A 24,365-nucleotide genomic window follows, 5' to 3' on the forward strand; every position below is an offset into this window, starting at 1 on the left:
TCTTAACATTCAAATGCATATACACAGCTTTTTACATCTACTCTATGACAGCACCCAAATGATTTTTTGAACGGAAGAGCTCCTCTTGGAAGCCTGACTCACCCTAGAGACTGTGCAAGTCTAACATAGTATGACAGATTATTCCCTAATACATGTACTGTATTAAAGGAGTGCCAAAGATATCATCAGGGGTCACCTTTGTTTTTGGAAGAAGGATGAGATTGGAGAGAATTGATGTTGACATTCCCAGACCACATGCATATGTTTGTCAAACTCAAATGTGAAAATACCTGATAAGGGATCTGATGCCTTACTAAAGAGAACTTTCTGGATCCAGCTTGACATCTTCGGTAAATGACAATGAAATCTTTGGATGCATGTTTGAAAAGTCATCAAAGTCCCCCCCCCCCCCCCCCCCTCCCCACATCTACAGTGTATTTGTACTTAAGAGAGTCTCATTTCACACAACATCACTGTGACATTCAAGACAGGTCCTGAACATGAAGTAGAAAGTAAAGTAGAAACTCCTGATATTCTTAGGTTATTCTTAGATTATTCCTGGGTGTAGCAAAATCCTATGAACACAGCATCTTCCTTATTGTTTTGCAACTCTGAATGATCGTTCCCTCTAGATGCTGTTCATGAAAGTGTAAAACATCACTTGTGTCTAATTCTTTTTTCTTTTTAATGCAGTGGTATGTTGTCATGCAAGACTAGCACTTTACAATTGTCAGTGCTTTCATCTTTGATCAGTTTACAAGTTGCAAACACGAGCATTGGGCATGGTGCCAATGTCCTTTTTTTTTTTCCCCTGGGATGAGCAGGTCTTGCTGTTACACCATATCAAGGACTTGAACTAGGAGTTCAAGTAGTGGAAGAAAAGAAAGAGTACAGATGTATCACAAAACTTGATTTGACTTTTGTGATGATGAACTTGACAGCCCACACTGCAAATAAAATATGGACGAGAGAAAACAACACTACATTTTGTGACCAAAAACCTGGTAATGAACTTTCTGATCTCGTATATCTGCACTTTTTAGAAAAAAACATAACACCCCTTATAGACTCACATCTCCACCAGTGTCTATTCTATACAACATTCAAACTCTCTGTGAAGTCTGCATACTTTTTTTTTTTCTCTCTCTCTCTCTCAGCAATGTCAATGTGATTTAGGACAAATATGGGACTTCATGGATTCCACTTTTTGCATCAAATTAGCTACATGTAGTTTCTTTCCAAAATTTTCCTGAGGTGTCCTTACTTGGAATGCCTCTTTGTATTTAGACATGAAACAAAATGTTTTGTTCTTATGCTTCTTGAAATTAATGATGTGAAGAATGAAGACTAGACAAATGTTCTGACAACAAGTCATGTTACTAACTTTTGATAGTGCTGAGTATTCAGACATGGCTCACCTGTTGGTAAAAGGTAAAATTTGAGATGTACTGACATCTGCGAGTAGGAGCAGGCAAGACGCATTACTCCGAGGAGTTGGAGGTAGGAATGAGTAAGAGGTGGGACAGGACGTCTCGCAGATTTGGATCAGTTGGCTGCTCATGTTGGGGAGTTGGTTGTGCCAAGATGGGAGCCTGTAGCCGGGTCACGGGAGGTAGTGGAGGTTGCTGCTGGGGGGCAGAAGGCAGCTGTCCGCAATGCTGAAGCCTCTCTTTCTGCTTCCTCAAAGAGACGATGGCAAACTTCTGGCTGACTCCGAGAGTGTTCACGAAAAACACCTTACACACGTTCTGCTCCCAGTCACCAAGCCTCAGCGTATACTTCATGTGCACTTTGCGGTTGATTTTCATCTGCGATGCTGGGAGTGTTCGCGTCTTGACAGCAATCTCCTCTATGCAGCTCTCCACGTAATGGCGTTTCTTTTCCCACGACATCTCCTTGCTCCAGAACATGTTGAAAATCTTCTGCCTCATCTCGGGACTGACATGCTCCGAGCATCGCTTCCTGCAGTTCTGGCATGGTTCCTTCATGGTGCGCGCAGGAATGACGTTGCCCTTGTCGTTGATGTACGTTTGCCCGGCACACCTCATATCTGCTGTGTCCCACATTCGTCTCCTCTTTGGCTTGGATCCACTTGGTTTGGGTGCAGCCTGAGTTGGTGAGGACCCGTGTGCGAGATCCTCCAGCATTGTCTCCTCTTTAAGTGCCGAGTCCATTGACTCTGAAGCTGTTGACAGCTCAGTGCCCTTCTTCGCTGTTGCCTCAGAAACGTAGTTGGCATCGCCATCGCTATCATCATCATCATCAATCTCTGAATCCTCCTCTTCCTCTTCACTGGATGGAACATAATCCTCATCATCTTCACGGCTAGAATGGGCAGTATTGTCGGCTACCTTCTCTTCCTCTCCTTCGCTCAGTTCTGTCCCTTCCACACTAATGTTTGAAAGGTCTTGCTCAGCCGATTCTCCTGCTGGTTTCTCAGTTGCTTGCGTTGCTGTGGAGTTTCGCCTGTCAGTGTCAGCACCTGACTGTGACTTCTTATGTGATCTTGTGCCTAAGCTTGGGGTACTAGGAACCACCACTTTGTGCTCTTGAACAACCCTCATCTCCTCGCTGAATACCCTCCTGTACATGTACGTGCTTGCAGGCTTTGTTCCACGCATCCAACAGACCTCTCGATAGGCACTGTACATCTTTGATACGTTCCATGACCATCCTTTGGTGGAGGAGTGTGTTTGGTACTCACGACCTTTATCTGGATCTGCCCAGCAGTTGTAGATGATGTGCTGCCTGACCTCTTTGGCCACCGCTGGTGGTATTTTGGCAAGTGTTCGATAAGTCTTCCCTTTGTCAGGGTTGAACTCTCCATTCTCATCTTTTTTGGAAATGCATGAGGCAATAAAGTTGTGACTTAATCCCAACGTATTGATGAAAAACTTCCGACAAACTTGCTGTCTTTTCCCATCCACCTCGAAGAAGAATGAGAACCGAAGGGGTCTGCCGGGCCGCGTACGCAGTCTTGTACGTCTGTAACTGAACTGCAACACCTTGGCGGGCTGAGAATCCATGCAGCTGAGGACATACCTCCTCTTGTCATTCCAGTCCTTGCTAGAGTCCCAGAAATTCTCAAAGAGTTTCTGTCGCTGGGTATCACTTATGCGCTGAGAGCACTCTTTCTGACAGTTTTCGCACGGCTCTTTCATCTTCCTGGAAGGCCTCAACTGGCCCTTGAAATTCACATACTCCTTTCCAGCATATCTTAATGCATGATATTTCTTGAGTTTTTCTCTTGTGTTGGATTTCTGCTTTAACTTTTTGCATCGCTCCTCCTCTTGCTGTCGCAGTTCCTTAATCAGGCACTCAAGGGCACTGACCTGAGGGGTTGGGGCATAGTCTAGGGGTCTCTCTTCAGTTCGCTGGGTGCCTGGTCCCTCTAACCTCTGCTGGGTGATCCTCAACTCCTCATTCATCAGTTTGCGATAGAAGTGCTTCTTGACAATCTCTTTCTGCTGCATCTCACATTCAGCGACATAGGCCTCGTACATCTTAGTCAGATTCACCTGTTCCTGTTGCCCTGTGTCCCCACTAATCTCTTGGTCCTGAAGGGTGGCTTGGATGTGTCTCCGCGCATCCTGCTTTACAGAAAGAGGAATTTGGTTGGCAGCTGGATGCCTGCCCCGCCTGTCTGGCATGACGTTGCCATCAACAGTCTTCTTGTGCAGAGATATGATCACAAACTTTTCACCAACGGCAAGAGTGCTGAGAAAGAATTTCTTGCACACTTTGACCTGTTCTCCCTTCACGCTCAGATGGTAATTGAAGCTCAATCTCCGCGCCTTTTTGTCTGTTCCTGTCTTGATCCTGCGGCGCTGGATGGGCTGGGGCACGACATGGTCGATGCAGTAGATCCTCCTGGCCGTCCAGTCTTTCTTGGAGTCCCAGAAGTCTTGGAATATCTCCTTCCTCTCCTCCTCAGAGATCCTCTCGGGACATTTTTGCCGACAGTTTTTACACGGCTCCCTCATCTGTCTTGCAGGTATCAAGCTTCCCGTCGAATTCACGTACGACTGGCCACTGTTTCTTTTCATCTTGCTTGCATTTCTCTTCCAGGTGGTTGGATCTCGTCCACGCTTCCGGGGTTGCTTGCCTTCTCTATTTTTCTTACCCCTGCCCCTCTGTCGTGGCTCGGTTGCCAGGGACATGGCATGCTTGTCCAAGTAGTGGGGTTGGTTGAACTGACCAATACTATTGCCCTGCTCATTGTACACACTCATGTCCAAGTCTTGCTCTCCAGCGCCCATGTAAATCTGTTGCATCCTTTCCTGATGACTAAAGCCATCATCTGGAACCTCATAGTGGGTCCCAAAGGCACCCTGATGTGCACCACCCTGGTGGTATTCCGCCAGACTGTGGGCTTGGACATTGCCCTGGTAGCTGTTGACAATCTTTAAGCCTTCTTCTGCCAGGAGTGGCAGGTATCCCATGTTGTGAGGGATGTGCTGAGGGTTCATTCTGGTTCTGTGGGCATGAAAATAATGAGATGTAACAATGCTACTGCTCAGTTAACCACCATTATAAAACTAAACGAGACCTCCACAGGTACATTTTATCAAGTAAGCCCTGATTTGCAAATAATCATAAAGTTTCAGTGTAAATTGATCTTGATGGGACAGAGGAAAACACAGCAACATGTCCAACTTACATGCATACAATATGGACATTTACACAGTAAAAATGTACATTTCAGGGATGTCGCTTCATTTTCTGTTTCTAATGTGCATTATCCCTAATATAATACAATCTTTTAGAACAGTTTAATGATAGATAACTTTGACCCTAAATTACTTCAAACAAGCAATGTACCTGGTATTAGAATTTTTGCCAATTGAATATGAACAATTTTCGGTGAACTTATCTTACACCCCAATATTGTCACAACTCGCCGTCCACTATATGTACTACCGTAACATATATATGAAGGTCAAGTAATTAATGCTCATTGAAAATTTATTGTTTTTCGACTGAACAGCACTCAAATTCTGTTACACACTGTGTTTTACACCATTTCTAGACTTAGTAGTGAATGTATGGAACATGGAAAGGTAAAACAGTCGCATCTGTGCACCGCCCTTTTACTGCAAAAACGGCCATGTAAATCATATGAATAATATGCATAAGGTTAAAGATGTAATTTGGGGCTTTTCCTCTTCATCGACTTAGGCGACAGTTCAACATAGGGTATATGCGCCATTGACTCAAGAAGATTCAATTGTATGTATTGAAATGGGTTAGATATGAAATAGAAACTTTTCTTGACTGTAGCTTTGACTGACAGTCCATTAAGGAAATCATCTTTTTTATTTTCCAATGCTTAACTGAATTTGAAGAGAGTGTGTAATACAATAAGTGAATAATTACAAATATGTAAATTGCACTTCCTTTTTCAACTGTATTATGAACATGAAACAAAAGGAAGTAAAACCGGACATCTCACCTGTCATGGACACCAAAACAGTCATCCGGGTGAGTCCTTGGTACATTGATGCTTCAGTGTGCTGCAAACTGATAAAGAAATGGGCCCAAGCTTCTGATCACCTTACCTGGACAAAGAAAAAGAAGAAAAATAACAAGTGTTGAGCAATGACAAAATCCACACTCCCTTTCTGGTTTTTTTTTTTCTTGTTTTTGTTTTTTTCTTTTATTTAGTGGTCCATTCCGTAAACCATGGCGAACTGAGGATGAAGTCAAATTACACTTGGTCTTTGGCACTTATTAAGTGATAAGCATATTCTTCACATTAGCTTTTAGTTACTACTTCATGATAGACAGTCTAGGAAAAAACATGACTCATGAGTGATAAAAAGTCATCTACCATCTGACCACATATTACAGGCAGAGTACAGTATACATCTATCAAAGTATGTAAATGTAGGCCTGCGTGTATCAGGTGCAGGTGGCTGCTCGCGACACGAATTGTGTAAATTTTGAATACACTACACTGACTACAGCGATATAGGGCTGTGTAAATAATCATCATATGCCATGGCCCTATTTCCTAGACAGACCGCAGAGTAAAATTTGATATGTCAAAGATGATTACAATTACAAAGCTCAAAAAAAAAAAAGAAAAAAAAAAAAGAAAGAAATGAGGGATAAACTATCAACGACAGAACCTCTTTAACACAACCAATCCAAGCCAGGCCAGTTCCAGTCCCAGCCAGTCCTGGCTTAGGCCCTCGCTCGCCCGGGCGCCCAAGGTAGGACTAAGTAGTATAAGGAGGCGCCCAGGGGCCCGCTCCCGTCCGGCCGCCAAAATTGTCGACCGGCAAGGACCCAGGTCAAAACATAAAAGCTGGAGAGGTTTGGAATTAGACCTTCATCTATTGTAGAATGGCTGGAGCAAGTAAACTACTGATTAGGTATTCTACTGGTTAGGTCTCGTCAACACGACGATAAGGACAAGGTCGCATTATCCACAACGCTGCGACCTACGCTATTGCACAGACATGAAATTGAATACATTGGACTGCATAAGACCGGCGATATCGACGACAGATGACTTCTGACAAATCTAACAAACTTGTGAAAAATGAAGAGTTCAGGAAACACAATTTATAAAACATTGTAATTTTTAGGCATATGTAAATTATGATACAAGCTGTTTACTTACAAATTCGAGTACCTCAACGGGAAATATCGTTGATTTTGTACTTTCGGGCAAAGATAGCATATACGGCCTTTGTGTATTACCACGACGTACGCACCACTTAGTACACGTATTATACATAATGTATGCTACAACGCATTATCTCCTTGTTGGCCGTTTTGAGTGCGAAGGTGTGGCGCCTGGCAGAGAGCCGAGTGTAGGCATAGCAATTATTTTAAGAACAATCTCTTCGACCGAGTACTGCTTGTATGTGTGCTTGGCATTTTTCCATGATTAGAACATGGAGCTACTGTTAGTAGCTCCATGATTAGAACATAACATAAACAGACCAATATTTCAATTTGTGATGCGACTTTCCATTTCAGAATATAAAAACTAACACTGTTAACATTTTATCTCTTATTTTTCATGTCAGCTAGTGAATGAAAATTGCATACTGGATAGCTGAGAAAAAAAAGAAAGGAATGATTTTGCTCTTTTATCTACTGGGACTGTCAGTTGTCAAAAATGCTTCCCTCATCATCATCCGCTAATCATCACTATCATCATCATCACATCATCATCATCGAGATCATCATCATCGATCATCACCATCATCATTGACCACCACCCTCATGGATCATATCATCAATCATCATCATCATCGGTATCACCATCACCATCACCACCATCATGCATCGTCATTATCATCATCATACCACCATCACCATCATCATCACCATGATCCCTAATTAATCATCACCGTAATTATCTTCTTCTTTTTTTCATCTTTCCAGTTATTTACAGCCTGTAGGTCTACAGCACATGCCAAAATGTCACATCTAGCTACATATCAATCGTGATCTATTCAGTTTAAAAGGAATCATCCCTGAAATCGTTACACCTTTTTTCTTTTTTTCTTTTTTTTTTATAAGCTGCAAAGGACTGTCAAGGCAGGAAAAGAAAGACACATTCTGTAGGTGACACAAACTAATATGATGCTTTATTTCACACATATTCAGAAAGAAGCCTCCGTAACTGAAGTTGGAAAAAAAAATACATACTGGTGTCATAATAATATTTCTTTTCTATTATTTACACTTTATTTAAATCATATGACATCAAAAACATAGTATGACCTTCAAGATAAATGAGAATGACATTGAAAAGCAAAATAAACTTTCCTGAAAACGGAGCATGTGTTACAGAATAAAAATCCCACACTGACAGAATCATTTAGAAAATATTGACAATCACGTTTTTATACATTTCTACATTCGCTTCAGTGATGAGAAAAAAAAATGTGCAAATTCTCACAGTCACTGTGAACATATCAGCTGAGGAAAAATGTTTAATGGCTCTGACAGCTTCTCATTGGCAATAGACCATTTCTGTAATGGATGTTTCTTTTCAGACAGCCTAGTAACAGCTAGAGCATTTCATTCACCCGCTCCCTTCCATTAAGTTCCACGAGCAGGAATTCGCCTAGTTGTTGCTAGGGCGGGCAAGCCTCCTGCAAGCTTTGTGGTCATTGAGGGCAACTTTTGTGAACAAAGCATGCATAAAGTCAGAATACATTACGGAAGCGACCTATCACTATATGTACACAAGTTTTCTGACGTAAAATCTACGATGGCCTCTGAAGAGAGGTAAACATTATACAGACAGGTGTCCACAATGTCAGGTTTGACTGGAATGTAAAGGATCCAGTGGCAGAGCAGGGTGTATACTTTGTAAGATCAACAGAGTGACAAAGAGGTATTTATGAAAAGACATTATGAACATGCATGTTTGAAATCAATAGCATTCAGACGAACATTTTGGCTACTGAATTTAAAAGGTAATACTTTTTACCTATAAGAAACAAAATGGAAACACATTCTGTGATAATGACCTTACTAGTCCTGCATATCTACTGAAATGAGTTTCTGAAATTCTATTATTACTTTCTTTTTATTAAATATAATGTATAAGTCTACTACAAGAAGAATGCCCATGTTAAAAAAAATAACACATACCTTTACTACATCATAATTCAGAGGAAAATTTGGCCACAAATATAACTTTTTATTCTAAAACTTGATTAGCCATCTCAAACTTGCATTCTGATAAATACTAGTAATGGAGGGAAATAATTAAATAACCTTGGAATTCAACTCTCATGATCATACTTGCCTTACAATAAACATTCTCATCTATGTCACTGTAATCTCTTACATGTGCCACTGAAATTCATAAGAAAATTCTCCTTAATTCTTGCCACTTGGCATTTTGTACATCTGTGATGCCCATGAACCACTAGCGTACTTTGTGGAACAAAGAAATATATTAACATTACTAGACAAAGATGTCTAAGAGTGTGTTGCTTAGCTGGACACTCATCATTTTGTATGTATATGACATAACATGTATCATGTCATTCATACAAAAAGACACAGAGAAACTGAGAGAGAAAGGGGGAGAAAAAGAAAGACCCATTGACGATGAGCTGATATTGCTACAACATGCATTTTCCATAGACAAACCCAAGTACACTTGGGACTAGTCTTCAACAGGTTAAGAACATTAAAAATGAGAATTTTAAGGTGCCTACACATCAACACTTCACTCTTTGCTTCGATTGAATGGCAGATAAATAACTTGTCATGCATAATTCATTGATTACAAACAGACTACGAGCAGTCTATCCTACAGCCTCTTGGTTACAATGGGTGTCCAATGACAGCAAAATTATTTTTGGAATAGCTTGAATCAATGAGTTGTCATCACAGGAGCATCAGACATAAGATTGAAAGAGAAGAAAACATAGGTTACTTACTTATAACAAGGCATGCAGATGGTTGGATATGCTTTACAAGCACACATAATTCTTATGTTATACAGCTAAGACTCAGTACTTTTTTCTTTTCTTTTCTTTTTTTTTTTTTTTTTTTTTAGTCTTGTGTGCTGCCTGTGCATACTACTATTAACATGTGAAAATAATTACTGCAAAAATCACAATTGATTGATTGAAAATGGAACCAGATGTAAGTGAAAAGGGTGACAAAATATGAGCTGAAGAGCGAATATCAATGCTACACTGAAATAAAGAGTGTGTTTTAAATCTATATGGGTTTTGGTACTGTAACACTTTTGAAAAGTTTATTGTTACAGCTTTCTTCCTCATCAGACATAGATGCGTTAATACATAAAGAGCACACTTAATCTTTCTTTTTCTTTGAGGGTAAAACCATTAAACACTCATCAACATCATGAAAACACCTCTGAAAGTGTAATAGTAACATGAATTGCACTGCCATTTTTATGTCTAAGCAGAGGAGAGCGAGTATACAAACATCCTTTTAGGTGAGTTTACAAGTCATATTCAGTGTCCAAAATCTCTTCAGGCAAAGTAACCTCCTCCCACAAGACCATATTACAAACAACATATAAAAAAGATTCTTCAAATACATTTTCTGTCTGTTTAAAAAAAAGGATACTACCAGCAGTCTTACTCTGCTTCCAAAAGTGTGTCCAACTTAACGAGTAGAGAGAAATCCAATAAAAAAAAAAAAAAAACATTTTTAAAAATGTCAGCTGATACATGTAGCCCTTTGAATGAATCATTGCTCACGATGTTATGATATCAAATCATAAATCATAGCCCTAAAGTTGTCTTAGCTCACAATTCCCTAGCCTTTCCAACTTGAACCATTCTATTTCTCCATTTTTCACCAGAACAATTTCATGGGATGTGCCACGCCAATTACCATTATTTCTTTAACATACTAGGACAAGAGAGATCACACATCTCTGTGCCACAATGCTAAGAAATATGCACATCACACTGATGAGAAAAATAATCTATTTTCTGTATGCCCAGTCATAAACATTGTACTAGACTGCTCAAGATATACAGACATAAGTTCTTCATTGACCTCTTGTGCAAATCTCATGTTACTAAGACTTTACACAAGACCTAACACACATCTTACGAACACTGTGCTGCAACAAAAGTTAATTAGAGGCACTTTATATCCAAAGTATTTACTATGAAATGACATTAAGACCACAATCTGACATTGTTTTATTGCTGTAGCAGATTTTCACATTCGCTTCAATGCTAACCGACTAATTTTACAGTAACCATAGTTGAACATATCACTGTCAGTCATCTCACTACACACAACGTGAATTACTGATAACAAGTACGGTAGTCAAAACTTTCTAGCAGTAACCTCCCATCAATTATTGCTACCATTATTTCAGCAGTGCATAGGTACAAAAACACCAGTTTAGTTTGTGCTTGAAAGTCATCTTTATTTTTGGTAACACTTAGTTGCATGAAAAAAGAAAAAGAAAATATATAATCATGATCTGATAGATTACTGTTGTACATGATTTGGTGAATATTCATGATTCTTTGTCAATCCAAATAACAGTCCATTTTTGCCAAAGTCTCACCATATGACTGAATGCACTTTGACAGGATGGTGTGTTTGAATTTGGGATTTTGCACAGGGATGGATGTTCGAACAAAATTTTGAATGCTACAGAATTTATCGAAGTCCAGGTGTCACACTTCAGTAAATAGTGTATTTCCTATGAAGTTGATGAGTTCATATGAAAACCATCACAGGTGCAGATGTCCAATAATTAACTTGCTCATGCACGATTAATTTTATACTTTGTCCAATTCTCAGCAAATATGATAGAACCAATTACAATCAATCAGATCAAATCAGTTGTGCTCGAAAGTACTCTTCATCAGCTATGTGCCTAATTGCAAGTGATTTAACTGTGGCATGATTCCATTTGTGTGTTTGTTGTCAAACAATGAACATCATTCCTCACGGTATGAATCTCAGGTAAATTTAAATGTTCAGAACAAAGTTGCCGATAGAACTAAAAAAAAAGTCTCCAAATTGCATGCGTGGTGTGTGCAACACTCGTTTATATAATGAGTCGGGAGCCTGGGATGTATCTCGACTCGCTCCAGATATTGGACTCCCCGCAGTTCTTCAGCACGCGCAGGCACTGCTGGCACCGGTTGTAGCGGTCGCACTGCTCGTGCAGGAGGATGCCGGGACTCTGCACCCTCAGCTTCTGGTCTTCCTCCCTGCTCTTCTTCAGGGCGGCTGCCTCCTTCCACGTGTCCTCCAGGGACTTCCTCGTCTGGAAGGCCTGCTCAAAGCGGGCAGCACGGTCGGCAATCAGCCTGGAAGAAAGACCACAACGAGTGAAAGTAAGGTTGGGCTGGTTAGAGATAACGACTATAAAGTCACGAGGAAAAAAAAAATTACTCTTGATATTTCAGAGTGCTATGGAAGCAGAAAATTATTAATGATACAGACTGTAAAAGAATTATACTACAGTCTTCAGACTTTTTGTTTGTCTGGTGACCAATTCACACTTTTTGACAAATTTCCACTTGCTTACAAGATATATGCTAAATTTGATGACAAGAGTATCTACATTCACAAAATTGAAGAATTACCACTAATGTTGGCTTGAACATACTCTGTACACCTACCCTTTATACACAGTTGGTCTTTCAGGGCTGCATATAAGAAGTAAATGGAATAACACTAGGTTTAAAAAAGACTTTTTTTTTATCCCCCCCCCAAAAAAAATCTTTAGACTGTGATATACTTAGGATATTACATTGAAGAGATGTCAGATACGATGTCAGAGACATATCAAGATGAGTTTGGTGTATTGACCGATACTCACTCTCTTCGTGTCTTTTCCAACATGTCCGTCTCATCCGTTTGCTGCTTGACGTGATTCAGCACATTGTCCCTCCGTCGGTTTTCCACGGTGGAGATCTGCTCCTGAAAGACCTCAATGGCCCTCCGCCTCCGCTCGGCCAGCTGCTCGTTGGTGGCATCAAACTTGCCAAAAATGGGCTCCTTGGAGTCAGGGACGGCCCCCGGAATCGGGAGGGGCTTGAAGCGCACCTACAGGGTTTAAACAAATAAAAGTGGCAAGAATGAGTAAGACGTAACAGCAAAAAGGATGTGAAACCAATGCTTTGTCACTGGAGACTCCTACACTGGAATTTGTGAAATATGCTATGCTCTGCACAGTATGTTCTGCATAAAGACTATATTGCTGAATCAAGATGCCTTGAAATATAACAATATGTCCAGAGATGTCCTTTTATGATAACATCATATTTCCACAGGTTAAAATTGTCAAGTAAAAGATATGAATTGATATGAAAAGAAGAGTGTTAGTTTGCTAGAGTATGTTAGAATAAGTGCTATTCATGACATCTGACCAGTAAATGTGTTAGTTCTATGCAAGCACACACGATAGAAGAGATCAAGTCCCATCTCATATATAATTGTGCATATTCTATCTTTCCCACACCTGAAGTATCACACAGTTGATTTTTCCCCCTACTGTTGTTACTGGTTGAAGAGTCAACCCCATAGCACTCAGCAAACATTTCAGTTGGATATATCAATACCCCGACACCATAATATTTGACTGCAATGTACTATGTGATACACGATTGTTTACACAGTATTGTTCCACATCCTCTTTACAGATTAACAGTAAGATATCATGTGTTCTAAAAGTGACACCTTCACCATGTTATGTGTCTTGTGCATTCTGAGAATCATGATTATTTTGAAGGCATCATATTGTATGTGTGCATGGTAGAAGGGAACTATAAAGACGACTGGCGGGAGAACTTTTCAGCAGCAATGTGGAGTACCATGCGATGGTTTGGCATCTTGAGACGCAGCGGCTCCGTCTTGGAAAACGGCAGGATGATCTTCGGCACCGGGAGCGACAGCGGGCTCATCTTGCGGGCCGGCAGTCGCGGGCGTCCAGACGGACTGCAGCATTCGGTCTCGTTGTCCAGCTCCCCCCCTCCCATGTCCCCCTTGGCCATCAACCCATCTCTGGCCAGCCTATCATCTTCCCTCGGGATCGCCTCAAGCACGAGGCTACAATTGGCCTCTTCTAGGGTAGTCAGGGCTTCTTTGATTTTAATCTAGTTTCCAGGTGTTGGATGAATTGAGTCACGTTTTTTGATGGTTGGATTGACAGACACATAACCAAAGATGTGTGAAGATGCAGCATAGATTGAGCAAGCCATGTAAGGCAAGAAAAAAAAAAGTGGTAGCGAGAAAGTGGGGTATTTTTTTCAGGAATGAGATGCAGATTAACAACCCACAAAAGAATGGATTTTAATGAGTTGGGCAAAGATCCAGAATGAGTGAGTTGAAAGTTTTGGAGTAAATTGGTGGACAAAATTAGGGAGAAAAGGTTAGATTGCAGGGTATATAAATTGCAAGGAGAAACACAGCACACAAGAGGGGAGGTGTATAGTAGCATGGGGATGAAGATGAAAAGAAAGGTGCAATGAGAGAAATAGAAAGCAAGAGAGATTGAAATGTTACATCGCACAGTTAATATGCACAATAAAAGGAGTGAAACTACACACACTTATGCAATGTAAATTTGTTTTGCAGAGAGTTCATGAGATAAAGGACATACAAGCTGAGATGTTAGTTTCACTGACTTCAACTTATGAAATATACATGATGGACAATGAATTTCGAGCCATCAGCTTCTTGCAGACCCAGAACGAAGCATTCATCAGAGTTTGTTGGCACACATGCCTTGGGGTTCTATGCCTTATATTTGTGCATCAACTGCATTTCTTTTCTCCTGTTCACGTTCTTTGTCGATATACCGTCAGCCATCTAATCACGATGGATATTACAGGTAGTCTTTTGGACTTATTGCAGAGTCTTGGATAGTGAGCAGAGCAGAGGGCACAACAGAGCAGTGCATGACACTTAAAATCTACAAGATGAAAACCTACATTGGATGATACAAAAAACAAGGCAATCACAACATCAGGAACATACAGTATACGCCATATATTTCTCGAGTCTATATTTTCGCGAATCGAGACTTCCCGGTGATTTCGCGAGTGGTTAAATTCGCAATCATCGAGTCCTGTACTAAAGGGAGAAATGTGTACGCGTGCGTCACATTCATGTCAGGATCAGAGTCAATATTTTTGCGAGTTTCTAATTTCGCGAATAGCACCTGACTCGCGAAATTCGCGAAAATAAAAACCTCGCGAAATATTTGGCATATACAGTACTGGGACTGTCTGGGTAATATTTTGCTACATACCTGGGCTGAGAGGGCCTTCCTGTACATGTCGGTCTGCTGGATCTTGTCTCGTAAATACTGCTCTCTTTGTGCTGCAAGTCTGATAAAGAAATTCAAGAAAGAAGATAGAATGAATGAGATAAACAGAGGGCAAACAAAAGCAGAGCATTGCCAACTGAAGAACACGTTAGAATTGTAGCAATGAGGAGGCTTTTGAAAATGTAACCAAAGCAAACATTTATACAAGTACACAACAAAGGGTTCACATGAAGGAAAATTCTTTATTCAACCTCATGAAAAACTGAAAAGTAAAAAGATGCATCACGGAATGACAAAAATATGGATTATTGGATTCAACTTGATGGGTTCAGAAAGGCATTTGAATAGCAAATAAAAACATAATATACCACTAAAATCTGCATGATGACAAAAAATGAGAATGCAGACACATCATGAGAAACCACCATTGGTTTCTTTTATTGGTTTTTGTTTAATTTGTTTTTTTACTATGAGGATTGGACAAAAGGAACAAAATCCACAAGGACACTACTTGGAGTAGAGACTTATGGTAGTCAGAACCCATTGGTTAACCCATTGGTTAAACACGTACTCCTCAGCCAGTTGGACCTGCTCTAGCCTCTCAAGAAAATCAGTGTCCTGTCTCCGCTTGACCTTCTCCGCCGCCTTAGCCTCCACTTGACCAGCCAAATGACCAGCGTACTCTTCTTGTCTCAAGAAGCGAGGTGGCGTGCGGGCGCGGTTCTGGAAGATGTAAGATCTCTGTATGGGATATATAAGATTAACGTAAATTTGGTATTCATAATTTCCAAAGATTACAGAGAACCTGCATCGTGATAGCACTTTCCGGACCTAATCAAATGCTGGAGATACGGCTCACTAAGTTCTTTTTCTTCCATGTACTGATAAGCGTACACATAAAAGTGTTTGCATCATGAAACTAATATGGGATCTTTATCAACTGAACCAGAATAGAGGTAATCCCACATAGAATTTCTCTAAACCTCGTGTATATGAAAACAAGCTAAAGCATGTGTCTGTGTTGTTCATACTGCACTGGTAGAGAGATTGCATCAGCTCTCGTTGGATGGAAAACAAAATGTTGGGGGCTACCTTCATCATCGAGACGATTATTAGCAGAATATGACTACTTACATGAAAGTCTGTGGAACGCTCCTTTTGTTTGTTCTTGATGGCTTCACTCACGCCCAAGTTGAAAGCTGCAATTTTCTGGGAATGGTGCTTGTTGGACATGTCTTGACCCTGGAAAACAGAGCAGAAATGGGGGGAATATATACATGATTTAATCATCCCTGCTGGTTACAGCAAAGTGTGCCAGCAATATGAATACAGGAGAACATAAATATTCATGAAGAAATGTAAGCTCACATCTAGCATGTCGACTAATAGCTAGATGGCTGGTAGTTATGGAAGAATATTCATACCTGAAATATGATTACTGGCAGAGCCAGCTTTTGTCATGCTTCACTTGTCTGACTGGCTAATAGCACTCAAGGCCCACCATTACTCCTGAAGTAAACAGTGATACCTCGGTAATGTATAAGTTTATACCAATTAGACAAACTCTGATTTGTGCAAGAGTTGGGTGCTCACACTGTAGTTGGTACACAAAAAATCAATCATACCATACATTTCTTTGTAAAATGAACTGTTTGAAATATAAACCGTATTTGACAGGCAAAGGCTGCTGAGGGATCAAGCAACCATGATCCAACCTGCATTAGTACAAAACATATGTATAAAGACTACCTGACCATTAAGACTGCTTGATCTGTTTCCCTTTTTACAGTTTTCATTGCCCAATGTGACTATAAGTCCAAACTCAAATGAAATTGCCTTTTCTGTCTTCCTTCGATGGTATTATTAAGTAGCTTTTAAGGAATCTACCTGTTCCCTGAGAATAGCCTCTGTGTCTTTCATGTGCTGGAACTGCTGAAGCAGACGGTCTTGCTCTTGCTCCTTCCGCCGGCGCTCTGCCTCAAACGATACTGGCACATTGCGCACTGCCCTCTGGTGGCAGAGGTAGCACAGTTCTTGCCCTGCCTTCTCGTGGGAGTGGGCACATGGTGCAGAGTGGCCCCTCTCCTTAGCAACCATCTCCGCGGAGAGCGACTCTCGGATTTCGGCCGGAGTGCGAGGAGGAGGTAGTTCGCCCTTTGGGGAAGGGGGTTTGCCTGGGGGCGGAGATGGGGAGATGCGTGTGCCCTTTACGCCCCGGGATGGGGGCGGAGATGGGGCAATGTCATCCAAGAGGCTCATGCTGGTGACCTTTGCTGTGGGGATGACCTGGCGTGATGGGGCCCGGAGAGTGGTGACCGGCTTTTTGGCCGACTCTGAAAGTGGGATCAATGCACCAAAAGAGTCAGTAAACCAGTATACTATCAGATATCATACACAACAACAAACACACGAGAGGCACATGGTATAGAATGCTTGCTTGATGCAGTCAAACTTGTTTGTTTGTTCCTGTATTCATCCGATCTTTAACAAACAATTGACGAAATATCAAGTTTTTGGGAAAATGCATCGGAAAATCACACGGTAACATCTGACAAACATTCATGTCGTAGGCAGGAGGAATGCCATAGTGTACAGTAAATCCATCAACGTTGGACAAATGTGTCAACTTGAGCTAGAACATCTTCCTGCCCTAATTTGCAATATTAAATGGGTTAGTCAAATACCAGTTAGTGATTGGCTAAACACAGTCACGTGATGGAGGTACATTCGTTATGTTCGCCCATGGGCGAACATTGTTATGTTCTCCCATGGGAAAACATTTTCACGTAACAAATACCCGCACAGTGAATTTGGCTCTGCGCGAGCTAGCGCGATTGAGTGCGTTGTGTGCGTGCTGGACCTTTACGCTAAGCGTACCATGATATCAATAAGGTACGGCATGCACAGTACGGTTTGATGCAAATCAATTGATAATGATGGTAATTGACTAACCCATATAATATAACAGACGATGACTTTTGTTGTCGGGAACATACCAAACGTTTGACCCTCAGGGTTTGAAATGCTATTTCGGGAGGCTATAAGTCCCTCGACTTCATCTCGGGACTTATAACCTCCCTCAATAGCATTTCAAACCCTTCGGGTGGAACATTCGGTATGTTCCCTTCCCCGCCAGTCATCATCTATATAATGTCTGCTAGCAATATACTGTCAATTTATGCAATTTGAAGACAAAATTTTAATTTCCTCACCCTCTTCGGCATCCTTCTCCGCTTCTTCCTCGAGCTGGACGATGTCCTCTACGACGATGTCTGCCGGTTCCTCCCCTTCCTGGATAGCAGGCATTGGTTTCTCCTCATTCTCAAATCCAAACCCATCTTTGCCAGCCCCTTGCGTGATTCTGTATGTGGCAAGCAGATAGAAACAGATACTGAACAGAAATTCCACAACTTTCATGAGCCATATTCTCATGGTTGGGTGAATGGCACTTTCAGTATAGCTGGAGTGTGAATTGGTGCAAGTAAATGCTGTGCATGTACACGCGTTCAGTGTATGGTGTACAGTGGCGTTCAAAATCCTTGATCTACAATTCTTTTATGTAATTAATCAATATTATTTCTTTTGACCATCAGAAATGTTAAAATTGACCATATCTGACAGTTTCATGGAATTTCATGACCAATTATGGAAGAAAAGGAGACAATTTTGTCTATGAAGTATACCAATTGTGGGTTTGTTTTCACTCAAGCAACTGTGAAGTACCCAGATGTCTGCTGACCATTGAGAATCGGTATCTTTAAAGTTACAGTAGAATTACATATAAACTGCTGCTAACGTTTGTCTTTTATTAAATTTTACTTAAGCAGTAATTGTGATATACAATGGCCACTGTCTGGATATTTTGATTCGTGAAACTTTCTCTTCAACATTTTCCACTTTGAGAAAAAAAAAAAATGCTCATTGAAGCCTGGACTCATGAATCCACATTTTTTAAAAATTCTCAAAGGGAAAATTATCAAAACTCTGTACATTTGCAATATTTTGCATCACACATATTCCATGCAGCAACATGATGGTGAGTAATTATGGGGAATTCAAACAATTAACCATATAAGAAACAAAATTGTGCGTTTAACTTTGTCACAGTGGCAATAATAAAATAATGGTCTGATACAAAGGCTACACAGGGCAACTGAATGCACTTCTTTGCATTACAAACCTACCTGGGTAAAACAAGAGTACCACCAGTCATGGGTCTGAAGACAGAGGCTCGAGACATGACCGAATCTGCTGTATCCGGGCGCTGCAGCAAGATATACAAAATGATATACAGGCTGAAATGTATCATTGTTGTTTTTGTTACACAGTAATTTATCAATTTAGAGTGCAAATTTGCTTTGAGAATAATAATACATTTTGAGGAATAGATTACATGAAACCATGTAAATTGCCATGCAAATAAATATTTGCTAACACTCCTCTTTACCAAAGTTATTTAGAAGATTAAGAGAATAAAGAACATTTTTTTCTAAAAGCCTTCTAGCTCAATGAATATTCATGATTTCTCTGAAGAAGTATTGAGGAACTGAATATGACACTCGTCACAACAAAAATGATCTATACATGACATTTTAACTCATATATCATTGTTTTCTGGCAGGTCTGCGAGCATAAATCTGCAGTTTCAAATCCAATGTAATCCTAGACATATTTCACCACATACTGTATTTACTTGCTGTAACAGTATAGTAAACAAGATATTGTTAAAATGGCATTTGCATTGATCACAAAATATTCAAAGTCATACTCAGAGCAAACAATTAGTATTTGCACATACAGTGTATGATAGGGTACAGGTTGCATCTGTAATATTATATGCTCAATTATGTTTGTTCTAAGTTAATCCAAATATCTATTTTTTGATTGACTTATAATTTGCACCTTCACTTCTACCATACAGAAAAAGAAAACTATACCACACTAACATTGAATTTCTATCAATTTCTTATAACATCTCATCAGTCAGATGCTTTGTAGAAAGCTGTAACAATACAAAATGACATCACGTCTGTGACAGATTGATTACACAGAATGATGCATGCGCTGCACTGCAATGCAATTTGAGATGTAGGTAATCAATAGCCTAGGAGGATGGCAATGAAATTGAAACACGGCCAACCTTGTTGCGCTGACAACCGCACTCCACAAATGAATTTTTCATTAGCTGGTTGCACTAAAGAGAAGGTTATTTGGTAATTGCTGCATTGTGTGTGTGTGTGTGTGGCTGCTTTGGCCTTGATACATCAATTGGAGCAATGGGGACATTTATCATCAACATGATAAAAATTGATCTAATTCCTGAGTTGTCTAATTCTATTTTAACTCCTCTTTTACCACAAACATTCCTGTCATTCTTCTGTATATGTATTATCTATGACTATCATCTCAGCAGTTTCCCAATCTCATTCACTTTCTCTATCTCTCCGTTTACAAAGTGGAGATTTAGACAATTAGTAATGCTATGTCAGTTAATTTTTTATGTGTTATATCGCATTGAAGAGTCCAAATATATCTTGAAGTCTGTAACAACTTAGCAAATACATGTAGAAGCCCTGCATCTACTGTACATCCCTGGACTTGTACGGTCCAATAGAAGTTTTGATTATTCAACACATTAACCCATTGAAGACTAGTCCCGAGTATATTTGGGCAGCTGTCTATGGGAAATGCACGTTGTAGCAAAATCAGCCCATCCTCAACGGGTTAAATATACACAGTATGTGTGTTGTACATGTAACCAAAGCAGATGGCACATCAAAGTTTCCTCTACGTGTATTCCTCTTTTTTTTTAATTATTATTAATTAAATTTTAAAAATCTTAAAAAGAAATGAAAAAGTGGCAGCTGCATACACATACCAATCAAATGAATGCATGCACAGTATACCATCACAAATATGCTTCATTGCCCAGGGGAAATAAAGTAAAAGGTTCATGCCTCTGAGTAGTAAAGCAAGGTCATGTACTGTATCATTACACGCAAAAATAATGCAAGTTCAGTGCGCTCCCAGTATAACACACAGGGTTAGATCCACAAATTATCGTGATATCTTTATATTGTTCACTGTTCTGCTATAACAAAATTTCAATACAACAAAAGAAACTGCTGGTCTTGAGGACTTCGTTATAACAGGAGACGGCTGTATTGGTCCTGTTTACCTCTTGGAGCAGTGATTTACAAAATGTTAAAGATATCACTTTTGATGTACTGTGATGTGTAGGTCAGTTATATCACAAAACATCCCACCATATAAATATTTTGTGAAAGCCTAAAATATAAGGAGTTATCACTATATTTCTCATTAAACCATAACTGTAGATGGTTTAGGATGGAAACCTTTTTTATTATAACTATTGTTCACATTTTGTATATTTAACAATACTTAACATCGATTATACTAGTTCAAATTTTTACATTGGTTGTTTCTATCCCTAACTCAAATTTTAGATTTATGCTTTATGCTGGGTTTTGTTTCATCTGCAAATGGTAAACTATGCCTTTAAAGACTACAGTGTGTGCTGAACAACAGAATGAAAAGTTGACCAAACAATAACAACAACAAAATGATGAGGAAAATGTACTCACATTTCTCAATGCATCAATCAGGTGACCCGATCCATCCATCATATTCAGAAAGTCCTTGTAGAATTTCATTTTGACTTTGCCGTCCCGGATGGTCAGTCGGCCGATTCCAACAAAGGTGAACTCGACGTTGCGTTTGGCCTGGACGGCCCTGGACAGCGCTTGGAGCACCTCCCGGACACATCCTTCCACTGTGTCCCTATCAAAAGGGCTCTCATTGGACAGCATCGCAAAGTTGAGTTGGACAATGGGAACTTGACCTGTCAAACCAAGAAGTTACAATCAGACAAACTGTTTTTTTCCCCTCTTTGCTTCAATGAATATTTCATCGCATTTCCATTTTCAATTAGCTTAATTGACGAACATATATTTTCACAAATGCATTATTGAGCACAACCGCAGCAGTGACAGTAAAATAGAAACATTCAAGGAGGATTTGATTATCACTATGCTTTTCTGCATAACCTGTATGTATACCCACCAGTTGATGTTTTTTTTTCCCCCTTTCATGACATTTTCATTCCCTGCATGATGCATGGTTTGATTTAGCCTGACCAGACGTTGTTTATACGCTATGCGAATGGTCGCGCTACGTACGTACAGCAACTGGGCTGTGTATAGTTAGGTTTGATTATACAATGTACATTTGGAAAGAATCTTACTTAAAAAAACTCACCTGAGGTAAAGTGTTTGGTGTAGCTTAATCCATGAGTTTGGGCAAATTTTTCTGATAATACAAATACAGGCCTCTGGATAAGGATGAATTTGTTGTTTCCTACGTCAATTTTCTTCTGTGTAAATGTGAAGGTTCCTAGTCCATGAATTTGAACGCCCTGTAAAAGAGAGAAATAATGCAAAGAAAATACAGATTAGTCTACACTACAGGTTTTAATGACAAAGTGGTTCAACATTTTTATTGAATTGTACACAAAATACAAATTAAGGTGTTATCAAGACCAAACATACCAATGTTTGCATATCATAGGTCTCACACCATAACATCTCCATAAACATGTGACCAGAGTATGACTACATTTCTGATTTTTTTTATGACACATTTTACAGACCCCCCAAAAAAGTGAATACTTTGGACAAGTTATTCTAGTTTTTTCTTTCTTTCAGTAAGCTTGACCACAAACGTTAAGAGCAATATTTTAAGCAATAAATTGTCAGTTTGGAATACAAGATGAACAATACCTTTTGAAGGGACATGTGGCGTTCCACAAAGTTTGCAACATTTTCCCAGACGCTGACAATATCTGCAAATACAAACAGACAAACAAATAAGCACATCATGTTTTACAAGTAGAACCGATAAATATAACACAATATTTCTTTTCTGAAGCAGAAGTATACAAATTGCAAACTTAGACTAGTTAGAGCTTGGCAAGTGACAAGTAACACCAACACTCAATCGCAACAGTCAACACTTTTTTTATTGCCAGGAAAGGTATTTACTATTTGTAAACTATCATCAATCAACACAAGTTTCAAATGAAATTGAGGTGATAAACTGTTTATTGATCCATTTTGTCTATTTTGTTGTTGTTTATGCATTGCTACAAAAGGGATGTGGACTGCATTAGTGCAAGTGCAACTTCAATAAATCAATTAAACTTTGAATTGATTCCAATGTTACTAAATGTTAGGCTCTAACAGTGGGTTACAATTCATTCTGGCAATTCAGAACCTTGTAGATGTATGGCTAATAATTGAAAAGGAGAAGAAAACAAAACAAGATGAATTCTTGGAAGAATGGATGTTTGTTCCAAATCCACTCATTGACTGAGTGTGATCATTCATATCAGATCATATTCATCATGTTCACAGAAAACTGTCGCCATGTGTGGACGGTATAAACTTCAAGCCTTGTAAGAAAAAGGTCACGCATCGAATACACTGCACTCAGTCAGATAACATAGTTCTGGCAGTATGAACGTTACAGGGGTTATTCATACAGCGTTTTAAAGCAATACAAATTCTGTACAATCATAGACAAGTTCTATATTCATTATTGAAACTGAACTCCTAAGTTAAATGCAATAGTGGCTGAATTTTAGGGACAAACACATCTTTTCTCAAAGTCATGTCAAGTCGGCATACAGCGATGTACCCCGCCTAACAGAGCACAACAGCCGGGCAATAGACAGCACAGCGCAGACTCACGGGCTGCGCTGGGGCCGGAGCAAATGAAGTCCTCGGTTTCAAACGCTGACTTACCTTCGTCTGAAAGTTTTGGAATTGTTGAAAACTTATGTCGTTTCGCGTCCGAAACGAGTTCCTGCAAAACTTCAGTCATTTTCGTATATTTCTTGCCGTTTCCTTCTCAATTCATGGAAATATCCATTGGACTGGAGTGGCAAATCCCAAATGCTGTTTGGTCAGTAACTTGGTTTCCACTTCAGCGCGTTGCAATGTTAGTTACGTTACCGCGACCGAATAAAGCACGGTCCTCCGGCCGCCGTCATAGACAACACACACAAAGCTTGTCTGCTAACACACACCTGTAGCTGCAACAATACAGCGTTACCATGGTCGCTCAGCCTCCCAGCCGCAAAACATGAATATTCATTAGAAGTCTTATCCAGTCGCTTTATACGTAATGTGGTATAATTTTTGTATCAAAATGCAATACTTACTCAAATTTTCAAATAAATGAAATATTTTACAAATTTTTAAAACTATTAAAAACAAAAAACGGCTTTATAATGATTTAAAAAGACAATATTTTCATAAGATTTACTGAAATAGCATGATAATATCAGCTACTAAACACGAAGGACCTCACTTTTGGTATTATCTGAAAATTCATGATCTTATTTTCCACTTGCCATATACAATTGTACTGTATCCCAAATACTTTATCCATGTATTTTGAAAATGGAATGATATCTTTGTAGCTGTCAAATGATTAGCTAAATTTTGAAAGCTAGTAACAGATCTATAGCCTAATTACTACAACCCTAGAACTCACCACCCTTTCTTAAAAAACATGG

At 39.7% G+C, this 24,365-nt stretch overlaps 2 protein-coding genes across 4 annotated transcripts; both read right to left on the reverse strand.

Annotated features, from left to right (window-relative positions):
• Positions 1 to 497: 497 nt before the first annotated feature.
• LOC140242611 (uncharacterized) lies at positions 498 to 6,838 on the reverse strand. Of its 2 annotated transcripts, XR_011902142.1 has the most exons (4): positions 6,629 to 6,838; positions 5,453 to 5,558; positions 1,419 to 4,470; positions 498 to 856 (listed from the first exon to the last, which is right to left on the reverse strand). XR_011902142.1 is itself a non-coding variant. In XM_072322363.1 (3 exons), exon 3 carries the CDS (start codon positions 4,467 to 4,469, stop codon positions 1,482 to 1,484), a length of 2,988 nt encoding a protein of 995 aa, XP_072178464.1. In that variant the 5' UTR covers position 4,470; positions 5,453 to 5,558; positions 6,629 to 6,838; the 3' UTR covers positions 1,249 to 1,481. The 2 variants fall into 2 exon arrangements, 1 of the variants encoding a protein (XP_072178464.1); XM_072322363.1 differs by lacking the exon at positions 498 to 856 and having other exon boundaries at positions 1,249 to 4,470.
• A 2,948-nt stretch (positions 6,839 to 9,786) lies between these two features.
• LOC140243157 (coiled-coil domain-containing protein 81-like) lies at positions 9,787 to 23,772 on the reverse strand. 2 transcript variants are annotated; one of them, XM_072322886.1, is made up of 13 exons: positions 23,590 to 23,772; positions 22,567 to 22,628; positions 22,046 to 22,202; positions 21,373 to 21,629; positions 18,952 to 19,031; positions 17,980 to 18,128; positions 16,655 to 17,100; positions 15,902 to 16,009; positions 15,339 to 15,508; positions 14,750 to 14,828; positions 13,311 to 13,592; positions 12,317 to 12,543; positions 9,787 to 11,801 (listed from the first exon to the last, which is right to left on the reverse strand). In XM_072322886.1, exons 1-13 carry the CDS (start codon positions 23,666 to 23,668, stop codon positions 11,537 to 11,539), a joined length of 2,361 nt encoding a protein of 786 aa, XP_072178987.1. In that variant the 5' UTR covers positions 23,669 to 23,772; the 3' UTR covers positions 9,787 to 11,536. The 2 variants fall into 2 exon arrangements, with proteins under 2 accessions (XP_072178987.1, XP_072178988.1); XM_072322887.1 differs by lacking the exon at positions 13,311 to 13,592.
• Positions 23,773 to 24,365: the final 593 nt, after the last annotated feature.

The sequence above is a fragment of the Diadema setosum genome, chromosome 19, assembly GCF_964275005.1.
Source record: "Diadema setosum chromosome 19, eeDiaSeto1, whole genome shotgun sequence".
NCBI lineage: Eukaryota > Metazoa > Echinodermata > Echinoidea > Diadematoida > Diadematidae > Diadema > Diadema setosum.